We start from the raw sequence: 25387 nt of genomic DNA, 5'->3' as shown, positions 1-25387 counted from the left end.
CAATTGGATTAGGAACATAATTCTGGCTTAATTAATTAAGAAATTTGATGCGCCCAGCAAAACAGGCTGTAGTCTCGTAAGCATTGCTCCAGGTCCCAACTGAATCCTTTCAGGAGAGTCACTTGGAGCAGGGATAATCGTATGAGTTTATTCGTTTCTGCCATAAGCCGTAACAACATTACGAAACGATGCCCAACCTCACACTAACAAACAGCATGAACACACACAAATTACACACACACACACACACACACACACACACACACACACACACACTGGCCCTGTCATTAAGTAGAATGAAACAGGTGCCTTATGTGGGTTCATTGTAAATAATTCCAAATCATATGAGAGAATGCTCTTGCGGTTGGGTCCTGCTTGCCTCCCACAGGCATCTATCTGGTTGGCCACTGTGAAATCAGGGTGCTGGATTAGATGGGCCATTGGCCTGATCCAGCAGGCTCTTATTTGTTTTTGTTTGTTTGTTAGATTTATAAACCTCCCTTCAGCAAGAAAACTCTGGATAGTTCGCAAGATAAAACCCTGAGATAAATCCACAAACAGATAACTAAAACAAAAGGCAACAAAGCAACAGCCCCTCCTCCTCCCACAAACACATTTAAACAGCTGTAGAATATTAATCGGCCAAAGGCCTGGTTGAAAAGGAACGTTTTTGCCTGGTGGCTAAAGATTTATAAGGAAGGCGCCAGGTGAGTCTCCAGGGGGAGAGCATTCCACAAATGGGGAGCCACTGCAGAAAAGGCCGATTCTCGTCTTGCCACCATCATGTGGAAGAGGCACACGAAGAAGGGCTTCAGATGAGGAACACAAGAGTCTGGGTCTGTTTATATGGGGAGAGACGGTCCTTGAGGTACTGCCATCCTGAGCCATTTAAGGCTTTATAGGTCAAAACCAGCCCTTTGAATTGGTCCTGGGAGCTAATTGGCAGCCGGTGCAGTCAGGCCAGAATCTTCTCATCCTCTCATGTTTTCATTGTGTTTTTCAAAACCGCTATATACATGGAAATGTGCAGTGTTGTTGTTTTAAACATTTCACGGTTCTCCAGGGTTTGGGGTAGGAGATGCTCCCAGCCTTACCTGGAGATGCCAAGAATCGAACCCAGTGCCCTTTGCATGCGAAGGAGGTGCTCTACTACTGAGCTGTGGGCCTGCCCTCTATGGATCTCTTCTTCCAATGAAATTGTTTAAATAAATAAATAAATAAATAAATAAATATTATTATTAAAAATATTAATATTTTAAAAAGAATGTGCACTGCTTTAAAATCCTATTAGTGGCCAATACCAATGATGTCACTGAGTCTGCCTCCTAGAGATTATTGGAAAGGCATTAATCGGCTTCTTACTTTGTCCAGCAACCACGTCAGAAGGGGCACATCGATACATGCTGCTCGATAAACAATTGCACTGGAAGCCTTTTAATTCTCTTAAGCGGCATCGCCGCCTAGGAGAGACGGACAGGACAGGTCATGCTCACCACATCATGTGATGAGAGCACAGCAGAGGAATCAGCTTCAAGCAGGAAGTTGCCTGCATCTGAGTGGCAATGGTGCTTTAGAGAGGTACCACTGAATCTAGAACTGAACGGGTGGCCCAAGAGATCAATCAATCGCATCCTGTGCTTGCAGCCAGGCTGGGATAACACATAGAGCAGTGGGCTGCCGCCAACTAAGCAGATTGCAAGCCACACCTGGCCACGCTAGCAGAAAGGACAGAGTCGTAGAGCCAAACACAAGGTCTACAGAAAGAGATACTTATAATGGGCAGGTCTAGCAACATCTATTTGCCGTTCAGATGCTTTTGTGTACATGGGGATTGAACATCTAGAGTGGTCAATCACCTCATGCCCTCCTTTTGAACCTTCAGAGAAATCAGGAGGGCTGAGACTGTTCTGAATGATACAGCAAGATAATATCTTGCAAAATTGGCTCCTTCCCCAGTATAGAAAGCTACTTTGACTGCTACGCAAAAAGGACCTCAGTTGCCCTGTGTTTTTAGCACACTTTAAGCAAAACATACCATGATTCCTTGCCCTAGGCTGGTGCTACCCTCTAGTGTTCATGAGAGTGATAGCAGCCTTTCTTGCACAGCTGTAGCTTAAATCTGCCTTCTAATATCTAGGGCCTTTGAAAAATCCAAATCCATTTTTGGGCATTGGTTATGGCAGTGTTTTTCAACCTTTTTTGGGCAAAGGCACACTTGTTTCATGAAAAAAATCACGAGGCACACCACCATTAGAAAATGTTAAAAAATTTAACTCTGTGCCTATATTGACTATATCTAAAGTAATTTTTCAATTTTTCCCATGGCACACCAGGCAACATCTCGCGGCACACTAGTGTGCCGCGGAACAGTGGTTGAAAAACACTGGGTTATGGGCACTTACAAGGAGGTGGAGTCTGAAATCAGGGAAACCCAATGTAACCCTAAAACCATGATACATCAAATGCCCGTTGTTATAGCAAAAGGTATCAGGCCAAATTTGTGCACACAGCACTAAACCACGGTTTATCATGAAGAGGACAAGTTGTGACACAGCCCTGGCATGATCAGAAGCTTCCACTTATATTTTAGATTAACCACAGTTTAGTGTTACAGCCAAATTCTAATCTTCAACCTGCTTTGCAGAAACAAAGCCAGCTTCTCAAGCAATGGTCAGTAACTGGGTCAGTTCAACAAACCAATCGGTGGGGAACATTTTTCACCCAGAGGGTCGCATTGCTTTCTGGGCACCCTTTCTGAGAGCCACATGCTACTGCTGAATGGGACCACAAGCAAAAAGTATTATCAGTGTTCAAGGACAAATTCCAACCAGGCAAAAACACCTGGGATAAGAAAGTGAGGTGTGTGGCCTAGGCAGAGTTCCAAGGGTCAGAGAGAGAGATTCAGATGTCCACATTCAGGCCCCAGGCATCAAGTTCCCAGTCCTTGGGTAGTGTATTGGCTTGTAGGAGCATGAACTGAGAAGCAAACTCTTGTGGCTTGGGACCTGCACAGGCTGTGCTGAAGGTCTCCAAGGCCAAATGAGACTCAGATGCTGCCCACATGTGCTCTAATGGGAGCTAGAGCATCTCCTGGTCTTTAAGCAAAGACTGGACAGCCATGGACTTCCTGCATCAAGGCAAGGGATGGTCTCAGCAGGCTACAAGGCCTCCTCCAGCCCCGTTACTATGAGCTTCTGGTGTCCTTCACCACACAAAGACATAATTGATGGGCTGCCTTTGCCACAAGGTCACACACTTAGATGCCTTTAATAGAGGAATTGGACAAGTTTGTGGTAGAGGATAAGCCTATCAAAAGCTATTGGGAGCTTTTAATATTGTTGTATAAGCACTTTTAAGAAGTTTATTGAATTCTCTCCTCTTTGTTATCTGCTGTTAACAGATTTATTTTTTAGCCATTTTGTATTTTATGCGGTTGAGTTGCAATAGATGACACCAACATTAATAATGATGGTGATGCTTTCAGAGATCATTTTTGTATAAAGTGATGAATGAGAAGTCAATAACAATGCAGGGAGGGAAGAAGATGTGCTCATGGGTCTTTCAAAATCCTGTATAGGGTTGTTGTTGTTGTTGTTGTTGTTTTGCTGTGATCTGGAGTCAATTTAAAGATGACCGAAATGAAATGTGGATTCTTCCATCCTTGCAAGCCTTCTATCCAAGAGCAAACAAATGTTCCTTCAACCTCTTGCTACCAAGTTTGGACTACTGATGCCCACCATTTTGCAAAATGTCTCACACATGGAATACTCAACAGAACCTCTCCTGCAATCCCAACCGCAGCCATTGTGTGCAAGAGCCAAACCCTAACAATTCAATCTACATCGATGAAATGCCAGCTTTACTTTTTGAGAAGACTCCCTGGAAAAGACCCTGATGTTGGGAAAGATTGAGGGCACAAGGAGAAGGGGACGACAGGACGAGATGGTTGGACTGTGTTCTCGAAGCTACTAACATGATTTTGACCAAACTGCAGGAGGCAGTGGAAGATAGGAGTGCCTGGCATGCTCTGGGTCACAAAGTGTTGGACACGACTAAACGACTAAACAACAACAACAAATCCTACCTCTTCCGTGGGAACAGGTAGCATCAAGTATCATTGGCAGAATTCCAGCGCTGGTATATTTTATGCTCAGGTCTGTTCGTTTATTTAAAACTCCCAAGTTACACAGAGTTGCATATCAAAATAAACAAATTTATCCAAAACACAGAGGTATTCTTGTGATAAGGCAAATTGGCAAAAGGGTTCCTTTAAACAGAGACATTCAAAGTTATTTTCATGCTGAGCATTCTTCAGAAAAATAACTGGTTGGCCACCCTTTAGGGCCTTTTGCAACATGCTTAGAGGTCATCATGAGCAGCAGCAATCTAATCTGTACTGTCCCCCCAGCAATGAAAACCATAATGACATATGTGTCAAGTATCACACACAAGTGGACCCATTTCCTTTGTTTAACATATTCTTTGAGAAAAATAAACAGGCGAAGGCACAAGTGTGGCAGATCTGCCTAGATGCTGAAAGAGCAAAAAGGGATTACATGGACAGTTTCAGTGCCCATTCGGACCAGAGCTCACACTTCAAGTAAAGGAACGAAGAGTCTCCTTGGTTAACCCCTTCGTCATAGCAAGATACACTTCTTCTTTGCATAGAACAAATTGTGTGGCACTACAGACAGCTTTCAGCTGAAGTCGCGATCCGGAAGCACAATGGGGGCTACCAAAGTCCAGATGTACAGGAGAAGCCCAGCCCAGCTGGAAGAAATCTTCACCCAGACTGCAGTCCAAGGGCTGGTCAGCACCTGGTTGTTTGCTTCAGGTCTGAGGAAAGAACACAGACACAAATCAAGTCTCTGGATTACGATAAGATTCAAAAATGTTGCACCCCACATCAGCCTTGCCATCACTTGCCAACAATGTCCCATCTCAAGTGCAGATATACATCATGGGTTCCACTGGGTCCTCACAACAACCCTGTGAGGTAGGCTAGTCAAAGAGAATGAGTGACCCATTGTCATGCAGTGGGTTTTACAGCAGAGTGGGGATTGGAACCCTGGGTCTTCTCACTGGCTCTCCAAGAGGTATCTACAGAGTTTCCGCTTCCAAGTGTTCAGGCGCACATTGCAACTGAAAGTGCTCGGAAGAGCAACGTGTCGGCAGTTCCTTGGACACAACCCTCAGCTCCCCGGTTGCACGTTCCCAAAAGATCTCTGTTTCTCGGTCTCTCGCACACCAGCTTGAAGAAAAGCAAACACTTTTGCTGGCGGGGAAGGAGGTTTGTGTGCACAGGCATCAGCAATGGCCATGACGCTTTCTCCAGTTGGCAAACGTGAGCACAGGCTCCAAAACACTGGCAACCCCTGACTTCTACACACTTGGGACAGTGAGCGATGTGGCCTTTAGCAGGCTGTACATCCTGCCCCCCCTCCTCCTGAACAAAGCACATCGTGGATAGCTCAGATTATTCTTGCATTCTTCCTGTGCACGGTTGAACATATATATTTTAAGACAGCATCTGTGCACAGCTGGACTGCAGCTGCTATCTAGATAGGGAGCTTATGCAATACTGTTTACAAGTCCCCCAAATGCAAAGAACACAACAGCAGCTTTGCAGAAAGCCCAGATCCACCAGACAACTCCTACGCCGAACTCCACCGTTGACCTATTTAAGAAGAAACCTAGAAAAGACCCTGATGTTGGGAAAGATGGAGGGCACAAGGAGAAGGGGACGACAGAGGATGAGATGGTTGGACAGTGTTCTCGAAGCTACTAACATGAGTTTGGCCAAACTGCGAGAGGCAGTGAAGGATAGGCGTGCCTGGCGTGCTCTGGTCCATGGGGTCACGAAGAGTCGGACACGACTGAACGACTGAACAACAACAACAAATAAAAACCAAAATGTTCTTTATCTTCCAGACAACTTTTGCCTCCTCTGCCTCCGGTAGCATTGCATACTAAGCCTTTAAGACGACAATTTAGTTTCGGCCTTTAGAATTAATGTAAATGCTGAAGAACAGCCTGCTGGATCGGGCCAATGGCCCATCTAGTCCGGCATCCTGTTCCCACAGTGGCTGCCCATAGGAAACCTGCAAGTGGGACCAGAGCAACATTCCCCTCCTGTGGTTCCCAGAAACAGGAACTCAGAAATATGACTGCCTCCAAACATGGATACAAAGCATAATAGCCATTGATAGCTTTCTCCCAGAAGAAGGCAACCAAAATGGTCAAAGGCCTGGAAACAATGCCTTATGAGGAACGGCTTAGGGAGCTGGGTATGTTTAGCCTGGAGAAGAGAAGGTTAAGGGGTGATATGATAGCCATGTTCAAATATATAAAAGGATGTCATATAGAGGAGGGTGAAAGGTTGTTTTCTGCTGCTCCAGAGAAGCGGACACGGGGCAATGGATTCAAACTACAAGAAAGAAGATTCCACCTAAACATTAGGAAGAACTTCCTGACAGTGAGAGCTGTTCAGCAGTGGAATTTGCTGCCAAGGAGTGTGGTGGAGTCTCCTTCTTTGGAGGTCTTTAAGCAGAGGCTTGACAGCCATCTGTCAGGAATGCTTTGATGGTGTTTCCTGCTTGGCAGGGGGTTGGACTGGATGGCCCTTGTGGTCTCTTCCAACTCTATGATTCTATGATTCTATGATTCCTCCATAAATCCATGAATCTGCCCAACCCTCTTCTAAAGCCATCTGGGTTGCTGGCCAACACTGCCTCCTGCAGGAGTTCCACAGTTTAAGTGTGTGAAGAAGTACTTTCTTCTGCCTTTTATCCATTAGAGGAGAGCCAGGAGCCTCTTCTTTCCCCCATGAAGCACTTGTGGCAAGCTGTGTCTTCGTGCTTTGCTTGCAGCCTCTTGGTTGCAATTGCCTCCTATGCCTCTCCTTGAAAATGATCCCGGGGGAAAAAAACCCTCTCGAGTCAGTTTTCATTCAGAAACTGAGCATTGGAGAGGGTGGAAGGAGGGGGATTTCGGGAGAGACGTCTGCCGTCACAGACCGGCTTCCACCGTGCCACCGATCTCACCGAGACAACGAAACGTTCAGAGCGAACGCACTGCAGAACACACTGGCAGGAGTACAGGCTACGCCTGGTGCGATGGCAGTGAGTCATGCGTTATAAATAGCCAGGTGCTCACAGCTGGGGGCGGGAGGGGCGCCAGGTACGGGTGTATAGCCAAGCAAGGCAGAGTTTGAAAACTCCAAGCAGGGATTCTGCAGCGAGGGGAGGGGGAGCTGTTTCGCAACGGCCTCTCCCAGGAACACATGCATAGGCAACTCTTCCCATCTGCTCCTCTAGACTTCGTGGAGGTCACTCTCTCCCGGAAAAAAGTGCTTGATCTTGGAGAACCGATGCTCCATCCTCGTTACCTAGGCAACAGTAGTGGGCAAAGTAGGACACTAGAACTCTCAGAAGAAGAGGAGACCAATTTCTATATGCCCCATGGGCCTATGAAATTCTAGCTGGGCCCTGTTAGTTCTCTATATCAGGGATGTGCAACAGGTCGATCATGATCTACTGGTAGATCCCCGTGAGGTTTTGGTAGGTCGTGGGTCGATCTCTGGCTCCCTTTCCTCAGCATCGCTGAAACTGTCTCCTGTCCCGCCCTCTCGTCCCACCCTCCATTGTTGTCTGATCAGTGGAAGAGCTTTCTCTCTGCGGCTGTTTTCAAAGCGAGCGATATAATTGTGAGTGACTTTTTCCCTTTGATCCTTGCCTTTAACCCCCCCCCCCCCAAAAAAAAAACCCAGGTACTTCCCTGCTAAGAAAGTATTTGTATAAAAATAGGGCTTTCCTTCTCCCTAAAAAAAGCTCAACAACTTTGACCTGAACCCCCATTGTCAGATTTTAATTCTGAAAGTAGATCACAGTCTCTCGGGAGTTGGCCACCCCACTCTATATGTTTTGTGTGTGTGTGTGTGTGTTCATCTCTCTCTCTCTCTCTCTCTCTCTCTCTCTCTCTTTTACTTTAGGGATGCCCTGCTGAAATTTTGCTTCTTAATTACATAGGCCTTTGGAAACTGGGTGAAAATGATGTTGACCACCAAGCTGTTATGGAGGCAATTGGTATTTTAATGTGTTTCATTGCAATTTAACTATTCTGAAAACTAGCCTGCTTTCCCTCCTTTGTATTTTATAATCATATTTTTAAAATGTTGCAAGCTTGCCTTGAATCCCAACTTGGGAGAAAGGTAGGATGTAAATACATGAAATGAAATAATAAAATAAAAACAATGCCAGCAAAATGTGCACAGGCTGGCAAAACCCAGCCAGCCACATTCTGCATTTCCAAAGGGTCTTCAAAATGCAGCCTCACATCCAGTGCATCTGAGTAATCTCAACCGGGAAGGAACCAGGCCAGAGAATTAACATGGAAGGGCCACTGGAAGCATGCTAGTCCATCTCTTCCTCAATGTAAGATCTACAATGCAGATCTTGCAACTGTGGCGTCCCTGACATGATGGCCATCCAGACTCTGCTTAAGGACCTCCAGTAAAGGAGAGCCCACCACCTCTCCAAACAGTCTGCTCTCTGTTTCTCATTTTCTGGGGCTGTGCAACCAATCCAGCAGAAACCCAGATACTGAAATGAATCAGTTTCAGCCAGATCAGGTGGAGATAGCTCTGGGTTGCCACAGGCTACCCCGGTTTAAAACCCTAATAAAAACATAGGGTTGGTTCAACATCAATTTGGTGCTCAAATCAAGGTTTGGTCAACCCCCAAATTAGAACAGATCTGAAGTGCTATATTGGCCCTGGATTAGGGGTGGACAAAAAAAACATGCACAGCCCTGCTATTTTATTATTTATTGTATTTTTATCAAATTTATAAACTGCTCAATTGAAAAAAAAAAACAACAACCTCAAAGTGGTTTACCAAAAAGATAAAACAATAAAATTATAAGTGAGAAGAACTGACAACTATAATCATTCTAAGACGTTCAAAAAACAAAAAAACAAAAACAAATTAAAACTCACGTCAACTTTCTAAGCACCCAGGTAGGCTTATCTAAACATAACGCTTTTAGCAGGTGCTGAAAAGAGTACAGTGAAGGCATCAGCCTGATATCAATAGGCAGGGAGTTCCAAAGTGCCACACTAAACAACGTGCCATACTATTTTCTTTCAACGTTTCCCCAAAGTCCTGCTTTCCTGCAGATTTCCACCCACCAGGCTCTGCTCCTGCCCTTGGGAGCAAACAGAGAACAATTCTGTTCCATCCTCCTGCACAGGAGCGACGGTTGCACTCACCTGTACCAGTTTGTGAGCGTCATCATGATGTAGAGGGAGGCCAGGAAGAGGCAGATGTGGAAAAAAGTGTAGTTGTACGTCACTCCATCCTCTTCGTTGTCGTAAGCCCGGCGCCCCTCGCCTTCAAAGCCAGCATTGCCCCCTTCGATCATAGCTGGGCTCTCCTCCGTCAGCATCATCCTGTTCACTTCGACGTGGTCCGAGGAGCGGATGCTGTAGGCAAAGCAAGGAGAAGAACGTGGTTGCATGCCCATTCATCCCTCGCTATGTTTTCAACTTGCCCTGTGACGTAAAGGTGCTGCTTTGAGTGTATATGCACACACCACTATGTGCCTGAATATGGATGCCCACCACCCTCCAGATTGTGGGATATCTTTGGGTCAGGCACTTCATATATATACACATATATACAGGGGTGTAGCGAGGGGGGGCGGGGGGGTGTGCCACCCTGGGCAGTGCCCTGGGGTGGGGGTGACAGTTTGGGTGGGGGGCACTGCCCCCTGCAATCGGTGGCGCCGCGCTTGCTGGCTTAGCCAGCTGCTGGCGCCTGCTTTCCTTTTTTTTCTCCCCGCTGCCGGGGCAGAGCTGCCGGGACGGCCAGCGAGGAGGAGGGGTGTCATGCTTGTCACAAGGGTGACACCCCATCCTCGCTGGCCCGCCGCCCCCCCTTGTGCTTGTGGGCGGCTCTGCCCAGCAGCGGGGAGAAAAGCCCTTTTAAAAAAAGAAAAGCCAAGGCAAGCAGGCTGCTTGCCTTTGCTTTGCTTCTTTTAAAGGCTTTTTTCCCGCTGCCGGGGCTGGAGCCGCAGTGATGTTGCGTCGTGACGTCACAATGTGACGCCACGATGCCCCGCCCCCAGGGGTGCCTCCGGTCGCCGCCCCAGTTACAGAGGAGCCTTCCTACGCCCCTGCATATATAAAGAATGTTTATAGGCAGCTGTGTGCACAGCTTTTCTTCAGTTAATAGTGGAAGGGATTTACTACTCATTGCCAGCAGGGGGAGACTGGAAGCTAACATAAGCTCAATGCACTTTGGGTCTGTCACGCACGGAATCAGCAAGCGACCAGTTCTGGGTGCTATCCTTCAGGCAGAATATACATAAAGTGGAACAGGCTCAGACAGGCTAATGTGCAAGGTCTGAAGGGTTCAGAAGCCTGGGACTCTTAGAAATAAGGATGTGAGCTGAGGCTATGCTTGTCAGACACAGAAGCTCGTTCTAGGGTACTTTCCTCGCTCACAGCTATATAGAGTGGTCTTCCTTCCACAATTCTTTGTAAGCCCTGGGGTGGAGTAGTCTATGTTTAAACCACAGCAGCTCAGAATCCTGATCTTGGTCAAGGAATGGCTCAGACACAGACATTACAGGTGCCTCTATCTAGCTGTCTACTGTGGGGTAGCAAATAAAGTGCTTGGCAGAAATTCTCACTCTTTTTCTCTATTTATGCTCTACAGTTCTCAAACACCTTGGTTCCCAAACGCCGAAAACCCAGAAGTAAGTGTTCCGGTTTTCAGACGTTTTTCGGAGCTGGATGTTCAATGCGGCTGTCGGCTATTATTTCAGGGGCACCTTCACCAATCAGAAGCTGCGCCTTGGTTTTCGAACATTTCGGAAGTAAAACTGACTTCCGGAATGGATTAAGTTCGGCGCCTTCTATTTATTTTGTGTTTTTGTTTTTGAGGCTTTTCCGGTTAATTTGTTTTTGTGACTGTGTGGAACCCAGTTCAGCTACTGATTGACTGACTGAGTGATTGTGTGACTACGGAAATGGATAAAAGTCCCCCATCCAAACAATGACTATCATCAGTGCAGGTAAGAAGATAAATTAATTTTAATTTTTATCATCTACAATACTGTCTCATTTGTTTTATAGTATATTACATTGATTATTGCTTTCATTTTGTGGATCAATGGCCTCGTTAGATAGTAAAATTCATGTTAAATTGCTGTTTTAGGGGTTGTTTTTAAAAGTCTGGAACAATTAATCTGTTTTGCATTACTTTCTATGGGAAAGCATGCCTTGGTTTTGGAATGCTTCAGTTTTGGAATGGACTTCCAGAACGGATTAAGTTTGAGAACCAAGGTACCACTGTATTTGAAAACAAAGCGAAAGCTCCAACAGCATCATAAGTCTCCATTGCTCATGTATTAAGATGCCCCATATTAAATCAGCCCTTTGAACCATCTAACTCTCTATTCTCTATAACAGGGGCCTATGGCAGAGCTGGAGAAACTCAGGCCCAGGGGCAGAATGTGGCCTTCAAGACACCTAATAGGTTAGATTAGTTCGGTTTCTAAATGAATATGGATTCCTACCTTATGAAGAATGTGCAGAGGATGAAGATGACCAATCCCACAATGCTCGGTGCATCCCACCACTGAGTTGGTTGTCCACCAGCAGGAAGAGAACTGGTGCCATTGCCCTCCATTCGGATCAGAAGGGTCGGGTTGCAGTATTTGTCTGCAAATGAAAAACGGACAAAGCTTCAGTGGTTTACATCTAAAACAGATGTGGGAAACCTTGGGCCCTGCAGATGTTGCTGAACGGCAGATCGACTTCCTTCCACACACCCTGCACACAGGAAAAGCACACTCGGAACCTCTCACACACACACCCTTAAAATAAATCACATATCCTTTCTGGGGAAGTATTCTTTGCTGTCAGTTCTGCAGAGATAAGACTTCCCATCAAACCAAGAACCTGCAAAGACAGATTCTGTGGGCTGCAGTAGAAACAAGGCATTGCCCAACTCTCCCACATGTCAATAGAAAAAAACAGGCTGAGATATATACAAGAAGGCATGTCCTTCAAGCCAAGATAGACATGTCTCTGGGAAAAAGAGGGAACAAAATGCTAAGTTTGAACAGGGAGGGGTAAACGATAGAAATGTCATCATGACATGGAGACAAACTGGCATCAGTTCCATAACATGCACACAGTGAATGAGATCCAACTTGGAATCATGTCTGGGGTTTTTTCTCATGATACTGGGTTGAAGTCTGTCTCATTGGTTTTGCCAAAGCCTCCTTTTCAGGAGGGGAAAGGGGGATATTGGTCCCAGACTTGCAGACATAGTGATCCTATTTCTACACATGAGGAGAAACTGGAGTAAACAGTAAGGAAACAAGCATGTTAAGTGGACACTTCCCCAAGAATAGTGCCACAACAGTTAACTCAATCAATGTGGTTTTATTAGGAAAACTCAGACCAGGGAGGATAGCGACATACTAATTGAGGAGTAAAGGTAAAGGGACCCCTGACCATTAGGTCCAGTCGCAGATGACTATGGGGTTGCAGCGCTCATCTTGCTTTACTGGCCGAGGGAGCCAGCGTACAGCTTCCGGCTGGGTCATGTGGCCAGCATGACTAAGCCGCTTCTGGCAAACCAGAGCAGCACACAGAAACACTGTTTACCTTCCCGCCGGAGCAGTACCTATTTATCTACTTGCACTGCGTGCTTTTGAACTGCTAGGTTGGCAGGAGCTGGGACTGAACAACAGGAGCTCACCCCGTCGCGGGGATTCGAACCGCCGACCTTCTGATCGGCAAACCCTAGGCTCTGTGGTTTAACCCACAGTGCCACCCACATCCCCTTTCAAGCACCAGCCACTGGTGTGGAATGTAAACACTGGGATACAGTTCAAATGAAAGTACAGTGGTACCTCGGTTTGCATACGTTTTGGATTACAAACACGTCAAACCCAGAAGTGCATGTCCCAGTTTGCAACCTTTTTGGGGGATTACAACCCCCTTTTTTTGGATTACAAAAAAATAAATTAAAAAATTGGAGGCCCCATTGGCGAAAGCGCGCCTTGGGTTACAACCTGTTTTGGTTTACAAACAGACCTCCGGAACGGATTATGGTTGTAAACCAAGGTACCGCTGCACTCATGTCAGCACATAAGAAGAGCCTGCTGGGTCAGGCCAGCCAGCATCCTGTTCTCATAGTGGGCAGCCAGATGCCCTAATGGGAAACGTGCATGCTGGATCTGACCACAAGAGCACTCTCCAGAAACTGGTATTCAGAAGCATGACTGCCTCCGACCGTGGGGGCAGAGCATAGCCATCACGGCTAGTAGCCATCTGTAGCCCCCCCTCCTGCATGAATTTGTCCAATCCTCTTTTAAAGCCATCTCAGTTGGTGACTATCACCACCTCCTGCGGGAGCGAGGTCCACAGTTTAACGCCGCACTGCATGAAGAAGCAAGTGCAAGCTTGCACACAGATATGCACGGAAGCGCACACAGGAAAATCAGATCTGTGTTACCCACGTGCACATTTACGAAGGTGTGTACGCAACCACAGGCATGCTTAAAGATCAGGCGGAAAAGGAAAGAGCCTTTTCAGTGGTGGCTCCTTAACTGGTTCAATTAGTCTTAGGGCTTTTTTTTTTTTTTTTTTAAAGGTCCAAGCCCTCCACTGAATTTAGAACTGATTTTTTTTATAGCGGCTTTCCCAATCTGGTGCTTTCCTTACATTATTGGACTACAACTTCCATCAGCCCTGATCAAAATAACCAGTGGTGATGGGAATTGTAGTCCAGCAAGCAGCAGGTTGGGGAAGGCTCTTATACAGCATTTTCATTTTTCTCTGTGAACTCTGTTTTACTGTGCTTTTAATTTGCTTGTAAACCCTTTTGGATCTTTTCCTCCCAATGTTTTTTTTCTTAATAAAAAAAAGCAAACATAAACAAAAACCAGGATACACAGTATTAAGAATAAAAGTAAATAAAATAGTTCATGGTTGGCAAAGTGCTACTTACTTGGGACGTTTGCCAAGGCCGACCAGGTGATGAACATAGTATACAGTGTAATGATGGAGGCTTGCAGCAGCCCTGAGTGAGGCTGGGCATCCTGTAGAGGAAGAGGAACAGCACCTGTTAAAAGTACCGAAGAATATTTGGTGCAAAAATCAGGGCTGAATGAGGCATGATGTTAAATGCTTCTTTGCATTTAACACACGGGAGAGCTGTTGTGGTCTTTAAAATAAAACTGCATATAAAGAGAAAAACATAATTTAATTCTTTCATCCCCTAGCACCCAAGTGTGTGTGTGTGTGTGTGTGTGTGTATTTTAAATACTAGCTTTTTGGGCAGGGTGGAGCAGAGCCTCAGGACTTCAAGCAGGGGAAGAAAAGGTTAAATTCCCTGTCCATGACTGTTCTGATCTTTTTAATTAGCAGTATGTGCACACCCCAGTTGATTCTCTCTCTCTCTCTCTCTCTGTGTGTGTGTGTGTGTGTGTGTGTGTGTGTTTCAAATGCAGAGACAAATCTCAAGTCATGTCTACTTAGGCCAGACATCCCCAAACGTAACCCTCCAGATGTTTGTTTTGGGACTACAACTCCCATCATCTCTAGCTAACAGGACCAGTGGTCAGGGATGATGGGAATTGTAGTCCCAAAACATCTGGAGGGTCAAGTTTGGGGATGCCTGATTTAGGCCTCAGACATCGTGTGTGTGTGTGTGTGTGTGTGTGTGTGTGCTGGGATTGTCTTATAAACTAGTTAGTTTTTCATTGCATTGTTTTGCATCTTTCTGATACACAAGCCACCTAGCGTGAGCTTTGCTCCAAAGGTGGCCCAAGTTAATAGAATTAATGTCAGGAAGTGTGGTGTCATGGTTAGAATGCCAGACTAGGACCTGGGAGAGCTCCACAAAGTTAATCAGCCTTGGGTTCCCAATGCAGCATCTTACCTGGACCTTGGGCAGGATGGAAACGACGGACACAATCACACAGAAGATGAGGTTAAGGCTGATGAGTGCCTTGTTCTCTGTACAACCATCTGCCTTTGTGTAATACACATAGAGCAGCACCACCGCAGCGATGGAGACAGCGTAGAAGAGGAACGTGAAGATGAAGAGAGCTGAGAAAAGAAAGTGGGGGAGATGTCGATACACAGCTCGCCAATAAACCAGGGGACAAGTGGTCTCCCACTCACTGTTGGAGTAGAACCTCAATCAGCTGCAGCTGTAGCATGGCTGGTGGTCCAGAATAATGGGGAAGTTGTAGTCCAACCACATTTGGAAGGCCACAAATCCCACCCTCCACATTTGAAAATGTTTGTTTGTTTGTTTGATTGATTGATTGATTGATTCCCACCCACTGGCTGGGTTTTCCCAACCACTCTGGGCGGCTCCCAACATAATATTAAAAAACACAATAAAACATCAAACATTAAAAACTTCCCTAAACAGGGTTGCCTTCAGATGTCTTCTAAAAGTCAGATAGTTGTTTATTACCTTGACATCTGATGCGAGAGTGTTCCACAGGGCTGGTGCCCCCACCGAGAAGGCCCTCTGCCTGGTTCTCCTAGCCTCGCAGTGAGGGAACCAGCAGAAGGCCCTCAGTCCTATACCTCAGTGTCTGGGCTGAACAATGGGGGTAGAGACGCTCCTTCAGGTATACTGGACCAAGGCCGTTTAGGGCTTTAAAGGCCAGCACCAACACTTTGAATTGTGCTCAGAAACGTACTGGGAGCAAATGTAGGTCTTTCAGGACCGGTGTTATGTGCTCTCAGCAGCCACTTCCAGTCACCAGTCTAGCTGCCACATTCTGGATTAGTTGCAGTTTCCAGGTCACCTTCAAAAGTAGCCCCACATAGAGCACATTGCAGTAGTCCAAGCGGGAGATAACCAGAGCATGTACCACTCTGGTGAGTCAGTCTGCGGGCAGGTAGGGTCTCAGCCTGCGTACCAGATGGAGCTGGTACACAGCTGTCCTGGACACAGAATTGACCTGCACCTCCATTATTTTAATTAATGGTCTTCCAATAGTATTGAAGGAGTGAGAAGGATGGAGAAGCAAGCCATGTTCTCTCTCTCACTCACACACCCCAATCATGTGTAGGGGAACCATCAGGTAAGAGGCTCATCCTATCCTTTCGTTTCCCAGAACTTTTCTCTGTTGCGTCTGCTGTTTTTGCAAGTTCTCTTTGAGTCAATACTAATGGCACCATCAAATACACGTCTACTCAGAATTAAGTCCAATTAATTCAATGGGTGTTTCCAAGTAAGTGTGCATATGGACAGGTGTAGCAGTCGTGCACAATCCTCCAGATTGCACCAGACTCCCAACTCCCATCAGCCTCAGTCAGGGTTGCCAACGGTGAGGGGTGGTAGGAGCTGCAGCCCAATGACATCTTGAGGGCAACAGATTCCCCATCCCTGCAGTAAGAGGGATGCTTCCCAGATGCTCAGAGGAACCAGATTTTAAAACAAAACCATGCTGGTTCCTTGCCCTGATCCAAAGTCTCTCCCCACGCCCCACGCAATGGAATGGAGTGGGGGCTTATCTGTTTACAGTGGGACAGTCTGCGCATTGCTTTTTAATTTTAAAAAGGGGAGGGGAGGGATAACAAAATGGAGGGGAAAATATGGCAATTACAATAGAAATCGGGACAGGATCTCGCTAAACTCAACATGTTTGGGAGGGGTTCTTCATGGGTCTGATTATACCTGGAAGGCTGCCATGTATAACTATGCTATTCTTGGGTTTCAAAATAACTAAAAAAAATTATTTGAAAGAGGGGGATCCACAATGACTAATCAGAACCAATAAACACAATTTATATCCTGCATTGTTTGACATATATTTATGTTCTTGGAGTGGCTAAGAGAGCAGAAAAATACAGCACTAATAGAAAAATATAGCATACTAGGGACTAGACCCCTGCATACTTCATTCACCAACCCTTGCCAAATTCACCCCTCCTCTCAGACCAAATTTCAGCTTGCCCACTCCCAGCTCCCCCCTCCTTGCCCTCCAACACTGCTGTGGTGGCCCAGGAGCTCTGAGAACCCAGTCTGTTATCATGCTGTAGTTCACAGCGCCATCTGTCAGTGTCTACACAAACTGCAGTGTGATGACATCATTAGGAAAATATGGAATAGGAGAGACCCAACATATAAATTTAACACAAAGGGGGGGGGGACCCAGCAACAGTCTATTCTTGGAGCCTTCAGCGTTGGTACTCGTGGGCACCACAATCTTCTCAGATGTCCCCCTCGATGCCCACCAAGGAACCCGCTTGTCTGAACCCACACACAGAGCACATCAATTTTACAAACATGTAAATAAGTGTTCCATACTGACCTGCATACCAGGATTTCGAGTTGCCATTATCCGCATTGTGCAGCCAAATCTGACTCCAGGAATGTGCAAAGTCAATCAAGAGGATAAGCTGGATGAGGATGAAGAGGAAAGAGCCGACTACACCAAAGTAGAACCAAACTTATTTGAGAGAGGAAAAGTGTAAAGCGGGAGGGAGAAAGAAGGAAATATGGGTTATTGCTTATTATCCACAAGCTGCCAATATGGAGTTTTAAACAGATATCCTTTGGGGATGTAAAAATTGTATTAGGGTTCCCATACGTCCATAATTTCCCGAACATAGCCAGGATTCCTATGTCGGAAGTGTAGATTTTGGCGAATTTCCTTAAAAATAGCTCAAAACTGTGAGAACAAGGCGCTGGGTGAAATGGGCCCTTGGCCACATCCAGCAGGGCTCTTCTTGTGATCTTACAGCAGGTCTACAGAACCATTAAAAGGTGTTTCATAATGGATAAAGCCTTGGTGAAGAATTAGGGCAGGGGTCGGCAACCTAAGGCCCATGGGCAACAAGCGGCCCATGGGGGTTGTTTAACCAGTCCATGCACCCCCGCCACCCACTCGGGGACCCCGCCTTCCGCGATGCTGGCCGGCTTCCCATTGGCTGCAGGAAGCTTCTGCACTGCAGCCAATGGGAAGCTGCGCACACCTCCTCTGCGGCAGAAGGAGAGCCAGAAATAGCGTTTGTGCATGCATCTCCAGCCCACCGCAGCATCTGCGGGACCGTGAACTATCCCAAGCCACAAAAACTTTGCCAACACCTGATAGAGGAAAAGCTGAGAGACCCATCTGTGCTGGGCCCCAGTCTCATGAGAGACAGACAGAAAGACAGACAGAGAGACAGACAGAGAGACAGACAGAACAAGACAGAACCTTGCCTAAGGCCAGAAGTGAGGTTCAAATCCTGAATTTCCTGATCAACAGCTTTGTATGCCACTTTAACTGATGTGGATGATCCACCCTAGAACCCTTCAAGCCCTTCTAGCAGATATTGTAAGAGTGTAATCAGTTATGAAGAGGAAGCAAGGAATCAGTTCTTCCACTGTTGTTCACTATTCAGAAGGAAATGGAGACTGTGAATACTCTTACGTACCAGCTGTGTGTCATTTGGGATCCAGCAAAGGGATCCCAGTATCAACCATTAATCCTATTCAGAGTAGGCCCATGAAAACCAAAGAGCTTGTTAGTTGCATCCATTGATTTTGATGTGTCTGCTCTGAGCAGAACTAATATTGAGTACAACCCGCTGTCAGCAATAAGAGCATCGCTACCCCAGGTGGTTCATGGAAGCAAACAATAATAATATTGCAGGACTCTCTGCTGAAAGCTCAGGAGCTAAAGAGGATTGGAGAGAGTGCTTTAAAAAAAACCAAGAAAGGAAAGCATCTCTTCCCTTCTATTCACACTGCTTCAAAAGACTCAGAACTCACAGCTCTCAGCAACTTGCACCAGGCAGCGGAGCTTGTGAGCTGCCTACCATTTTAATTACCCACAATGCCCCACAAGGTACAGCTACTACTACTACTTCCCACTGGTGTATGAGGGGGATAGGGGACGGGGGCAAAGAATGGCTCTGACTACCCTTCTTAGCTTTCACAGAACAGAAAGTATCCAACCCCACCTTATGTAGAGCAGCACACACCCAAAAGCTACTGTACATCACAGCCCCTTTGCAAGTCAGGAATGCAAACACAAGGTTTTGTTTACCAGATGTGAACGGTCCATCAGGAATATAGAAGGCCCCCACTGTTATTCCAATTAGTATCAGGAATTTTAAGAACCAAAACCTGGAGTTGAGAAGAGGAGAAAAGACCTTTTTAAAACAAACAGAGGAGTCCTAGAAAGTCCTCTTAAGCAGCGTTTGTTTTGCTCCAACATTATGCCAGGATGAAAACGTCTGGAGCAAAGTGCAGCTGCTAGGACGTTAATGAGAGACAGAAGTTCTGGGTGTGCAGCACAACTTTTCTGTCACTTGCATTAGACAGCAGGTCACTTCTGAGCTTGATTCCAAGCAGTGGGGTTCACCTTTAAAGCCCTTAGAAATTTGGGACTGGGTTACCTCAAGGACCAACCATACAACCCTGCCCATAATCCAAGACCTGTGTCTCAGGTCCTCCATGTCTGCTTGCTGCGGAAATCTATTGGCAAGCACAAGAGACAGGTCTTCTTAGTGGTGACCCTGCAGTTGTGGAGCTCTTCCATTTAATGTTTATTTGGCCCCTTCAGTTCTGGCATTCAAAATGGGCTTGATTCTTTCCCCCACAACTGCCTTTTAAAGTATACTTTTAAAAACATACACACGTAACCAGGAACACATTCAATAAAAGCATAACCTGCAGGAATTGAGAGGAGCCATCCAAATCTCTGTACATCTTAGTTACCACTTCCATTTTACTTGATCTCTGCTACTCCTGCTTTCTATGATGACCCAATCATATTTGGAGAGAGTATTATGACAGCTGACCTTCTTTTATGAAGTCAATAAACCAGGGTCACATTTCACAGAAAACACCCATCTCTTATCACTCTGTTGCTCCTCCTTCAGTAAGCTTTTTCCCTAGAATGCAAGGTCCCAAACCAGTGCACACCAGTGCTCAATATTTGGTTATTTCATCTTGTTCCTAAAAATTTGGCTATTAACCTGCACGCTGCCACAGGAAACATTATCAGACCCGTATGCAAAAAATAACCTTGGCATTTGGTGACTCAGGTTCGATATCCCTCAAGCATCTATTTTTCTACATCAGCTCAGTGCTTCAAGGCTCTGCACCTGAGGGTCTGCTGTTCTTCATTTCTCTCTGTACATCACTTTGTGAGGGTTTGGCCACAAAAAGCAAAGAATACATTGCAGGAATAAATAAGTAAGCTAAGAGGCTGCAGGTGACTATGAGGCTCAAAGAGAAACAGAAGAACTGTAGCTCAGGGGCAGAACATCTGTCTTGCATGCAGAAGGCCCCAGGTTCATACCCTGACATCTCCAGGTAGTGTTAGGAGAGAAGCCCTGTCTGAAACCCTGGAGAGCTGCTGCCAGTCAGCGTGGTGGACAATACTGAACCAGATGACCCAATGGTATGACTCAGGACAAAGCAGCTTCCTGCACTCCCCCCATCGGAAAACAGAGTTGCTATTTCCAACCAGAAGACAGTAGTCACACCACTCACAATAAGTTGCAGTTGGGAGATACTTAAACATCAGCTGCCGCAGCCTCAGCAATCTTGCTTTAGAAGGCCTAAGAACATTAGAACTCAAAAATTATCCAGGAAAGTTGGAGCTTTGTGGGGCGCAGGCAGAGAAACCCTTGTCAAAAGGTAGGGTGCTTTATTTTGAGTGAGGATTTGAAAGCAGGGTTTATTTATGTCTTACTTGGTCCTATTTCAGGAAAGGTATGAAGGCATTTAACACTGGCTAATGCAGAGTTGCGTAAGTCTTGGCCTACAGGCTCTGCATCTGAAGCACTGCTGCTCTATGATGTATGCAAAGCAGGAAGGAGGAACTACAACAGCTTTCCCCAACCTTGTGCCTGGCAAATGACGCTGGACTTCAACTCCCATCTGACTCAACCAGATTGGCCAATGGTCAGGGATGATGGGAGTTGGAATTCAACAACAGCCAGAGGCCATCAGGCTGGAGTGAAGGCTTACGGTAACTAAAAGTTTTTAAGAGTTTGGGGGCAGGGTAGATTTGATTTAAATCACGATTTAAATCACTAGTCAGTAAGACTTGATTTAAATCTTTTTTTACAGAAAGACTCATTCTTGCTGGTGTAATCTTAATATTTACAACCAGATGAAGGTTTCGTTTTCGAATAATACATTTTCAGAGTAGTTTTTACACTTATATCAAAAATTACTAATTTGGTTATACTATTAGAAATACATAGACAGATAATTATAAAATTATTGTGAGGTTTAATAAGTTAACTGTTTATATTTGGACAACTTTTCTGCTGTACTTTATTGGAAGGAGAAAAATAATCATTTCCTTAATAACAATTTAAACAATTTATTTAACTAAAACAATATCATTGTAGCATATGTATCCATGTTTGTTAACTGATGCGGTTAAACATTTTTTTTAATTTTTTTTTAAACTTAGACCGAGTTTTAGCATACATGAAAAACTTAAAACAAATCCTTATTTCCTGATGAATACCCTTTGGATTATAATGCAACTTAAATAGAAAACTATATTCAGAAAGATTTTTCCTCCAAAAGCATTTTATTTTAAAAATACAATTTAATTTTTAAAAAATCCAATTTAAATTTTAAAAATACAATTTATTTATTTTTAAATCATTGATTTTTATCCACCTTAAGCACATCTGGGTCTGCTCCACGAGATGGTCAAGAAGTCACCTGCAAAATCTTGCAACTGTACCATCCTTCCTAGAGCTACTCAATGGGACTTAGTTCTGAGTACAGATGAATAAAATCTGCATGGTGAGTTTCATAGAAGAAAGGCAATTTTTTAAAAAATGGCCCAATGCCCATGGAGAGGAGCTGGGTCAAACTATTCTGATCTGCCATGACCCTCCAATGATAAAATTAATAATAATGAAACAATACACAAGTGAAACTGACCTGCTGGTTTTGAACAAACGAAGGTCAACTTCAGAAGACAAAAGCCCTGCCTTTATTTGTTTAATAGATCGGTATCCAGCTTTTAGACTAGAGTTCTCAAAGGGGACTTTCAACATATATTTCACTGCTCCATTTAGAATATTATTACATCCGAGTACTTTTAATTTCAACATTAACTTTTCCAGCACTACAATATCCCATTCCTTTCTGTACCAGTAGTTCAAATCAGCTCCAGCCATATCCCTCCAAAACCTTGCAATCATGAGTTATGAAACAGCCAATAGCAGGCATAGGCAAACTCGGCCCTCCAGATGTTTTGAGACTACAGTTCCCATCATCCTTGACCACTGGTCCTGTTAGCTAGGGATGATGGGAGTTGTAGTCCCAAAACATCTGGAGGGCCGAGTTTGCCTATGCCTGGCCAACAGTGTCCAACTAGCTCCCTACTGTAAACTGTAGAATATCACCTTCCATAAGAAGATTAAGGAGTGCTGGTTGTGGTGAGGGTAAAATACGACACTTTACGATAGACCAGATTTCTCGAAAGACTGTATCCCAGAAGGCTTTGGCTTTCGGACATTCCCACCACAGATGCAAATATGTTCCTCACCCATTCTGTATTGAGGCTCTCGGGTCCTTGCTGCTCCTCACGCAGATCATTATCAAGGCAAACAGGAAGAAGAAGGCAGCTGTGGCAAAGCACATGCGGTAAACCGATTTGTGACCCAGGAAGGACTTGCAGGCGACTTTGCCGTGGACACCTAAAACTGTATTGCCTTCATCACAGAAGCCAGGAATCTGGTAAAAGAAAAGGCACACATAAATACCGGTAATAGTTTTAATCTTGGTACATGGCTAACAGAACTGCTGCCTTGGAGCAGGAGTGCCTGTTTGCCCCCACTTATTCTCTGCTTGCATATTTGGAAATAACATGTTTGGATTCCCCCCCCCCCACCCTTCCCTCTGCACCACCTAAGCTACCCTGCTGTCTCCCATTGCCAGCTCAGTTGAATTCTGTGTGTGGAAAGGGAGAGTGACATTTTTGTTCTTTGCCTCGGGCAACAAAAAATGTCTAGAGCCCTGGCTGGGTCTGATGTGTTGTTGTTGTTGTTGTTGTTGTTGTTGTTGTTGTTGTTGTTGTTGTTGTGTATTTTGTGTTCTCATTCTATATCTTGTTGTTGTAAACTGCCCTGTGACCTTTGGATTTAGAACAGTATACAAACAAACAAACAAATAATAATGGCTTCTTATAAAAGAATGAGTGCACAGATATCCTGGCCTTCAACAGACCATCTTGGCTGTGAGTCCTGTAATACCTGCTCTCTGCTTTGCTGGCCTTTTCCCACCTGGCCTGGGAAGACAGGACCCTGACTTACTCCTGCTACCAAAGCCTTGATTTTAACTGTGGAAAGGCAGCGTACAAATAAAACAATGTATGATGACAGATGTAGTTTAACAACATCTGGAGGGGCCGCAAGTTAGCCACCCCGATGAAACACGGTCGCTTACCTTGTAGAGTTCTGCTTCTACTCCGGGGATGATCATGATAATAGACACCAACGTTCCCAGGAACAGGAACAAGGTGAAGCTCAGGCGTGTGATGGTGGAGTTCTTTGTTGAGGGGCAACAGCCGCACAAGAGGCAAGGAGCAGAACCACAAAGACATGACACCTGGCAGTGAAAGAACAGCAATGAATATACGCAACAGGGCAAAGATTTGTTCATTATTACATTTATACCCCACTTTTTCCTCCAAGGAGCTCAAGGCGGCATACATGGTTCTCTTCCTCCCCATTTTTATCCTCACAACAACCCTGTGAGGTAGGCTGGGCTTGAGAGACTGTGACTGCCCCAAGGTTCATGGCTGAGCTGGGACTTCCCCACACTGGTTCTCTCTCTCTCTCTCTCTCTCTCTCTCTCACACACACACACACACTCACACGAACAAACTGGAGGGTGCCAGAAACATTGAGGCAGGAGGCACATAGACCATGGCTGTTGTTGAGAAAGAGGTTATATATCTAGTCAGTAATTTCAGATTACAGTACTGGCCAGTCAGCTTCAGGTTTCAGAGCAAGATGTGATCTCAGGATACAATGGAAACATTTGTGACTTGAGAGGGAAAGCAGGTCGCTTTTTAGCTTTCCTTTCTTTGTCCTTTTGCTCCTTTGGGACATTTATTGTGTGCCTGTAACTGTTCCTAGACCAAAATGTTCTCTCCCCACCCCCCACCCCTTTATGAACTACATTTTTATTCTTTTTAAGTAAACTTTTAATGTTGTTTCATTAAAAACTTTATGGTCTCCCTTAGTCCACAAGTTGAAAATGCCAAGTCCTACACTATCTTGAGCCGTTCTCAAGCTGACACAAAGGGAGTTTTAGGCCGATAGGTGGAAGGTGGCCTTGTAGAAAAATTAAATCACCTGGTGGTGATCTAAAAGCAAGAGTGGGCGAACAGAAGGGGACATCCGGTGCAGCCAGGAACTCCCTTCCCCACATGGCACAAGCCCCAGGGAATCTGTGGTGCCATAACAACCACAGTGAGGGGGAAACAAGATGGCAGATCATTGGTTCCTCTTCCCAAACCCCACCCTGATAGTTAGTAGCTTTTGCAGCCTCTGACACAGGACAGAAGGGTATCAGGTTGGCCACCCCTGATGTAGATATTGTTAAGACTGTTGAGGCTACAATCTGTCCACTCATTCTTTTATGAGAAGCTGTATTCACAGATTTCCTAATAGTGCTCTTACATTCATGGTGTGTTTGTTTGTTTGTTTGTTTGTTTTACACAGTGTGGAAATAAGTAATGGCTTATAACATTGGGTAATGTATTTTCCCACATGAATCTCAGCTCCTTATCTAAGACATTCTGTATAGCAGCTTTCACGCACCAGGCGCCCTCCAGAAGTTTTAAACTACAACTCCCATCAGCCCCAACCAGCACTGTTGATTTCTGGGTACTGGCAAAATCAGGTGTAAATTCCAGGGATGCTGTAGGCATTGATTTTTACATCTGGATGCTGTACACATGTGTGTGATTTTTACAACCTTTGGGTTTTCTGCTTGTGCGTTTCCCCCCTTCTCCAACAAGGCTGCACAAGCACCAAATATGGTGTACTGTATTAAGGAGAATGTGACATAGCAGTGCCAGATTCCCCCATCTGGCTTATATGCCACTATGATTGCTCCATAAATATACCAAGTTAAGTAGTAACTTCCAAAAGATAAGCCATGCAAAACTCCAGTAGTTTTCCACACTGAGTGATCAAGACAGCTAAATTTCCTTCTAAACACGAAAGCAGCGCTCGGAAAAGGAGCCCTTTCCTATTATTTCTGGAAAACCCGACCACTTAAATGTGCATACACAATACACCATTCACTGTCAACACCACCAGACAATGCATATTCCAATTTTACAAAATGTATTTTTCCAA

The 25387-nt window shown here is 45.2% G+C and overlaps 1 protein-coding gene across 1 annotated transcript in view; it reads right to left on the bottom strand.

Annotated features, from left to right (window-relative positions):
• Window positions 1-4140: 4140 nt before the first annotated feature.
• SERINC2 (serine incorporator 2) overlaps window positions 4141-25387 on the bottom strand; it is a 30124-nt gene continuing 8877 nt past the window's right edge. Inside the window, exons 2-10 of the mRNA XM_033158016.1 lie at window positions 23463-23624; window positions 22564-22751; window positions 19081-19160; window positions 17359-17496; window positions 14961-15130; window positions 14028-14118; window positions 11581-11725; window positions 9269-9481; window positions 4141-4836 (exon numbers count right to left, since the gene is read on the bottom strand). Coding sequence (XP_033013907.1) covers window positions 4698-4836; window positions 9269-9481; window positions 11581-11725; window positions 14028-14118; window positions 14961-15130; window positions 17359-17496; window positions 19081-19160; window positions 22564-22751; window positions 23463-23624 — 1326 coding nt within the window. The 3' untranslated portion in view covers window positions 4141-4697. The remainder of the gene's footprint in view (window positions 4837-9268; window positions 9482-11580; window positions 11726-14027; window positions 14119-14960; window positions 15131-17358; window positions 17497-19080; window positions 19161-22563; window positions 22752-23462; window positions 23625-25387) is intronic.

This window comes from Lacerta agilis, chromosome 8 (genome assembly GCF_009819535.1).
Source record: "Lacerta agilis isolate rLacAgi1 chromosome 8, rLacAgi1.pri, whole genome shotgun sequence".
Taxonomy (NCBI): Eukaryota; Metazoa; Chordata; class Lepidosauria; order Squamata; family Lacertidae; genus Lacerta; species Lacerta agilis.
This window is presented reverse-complemented; position numbering and strand designations above follow the sequence as displayed.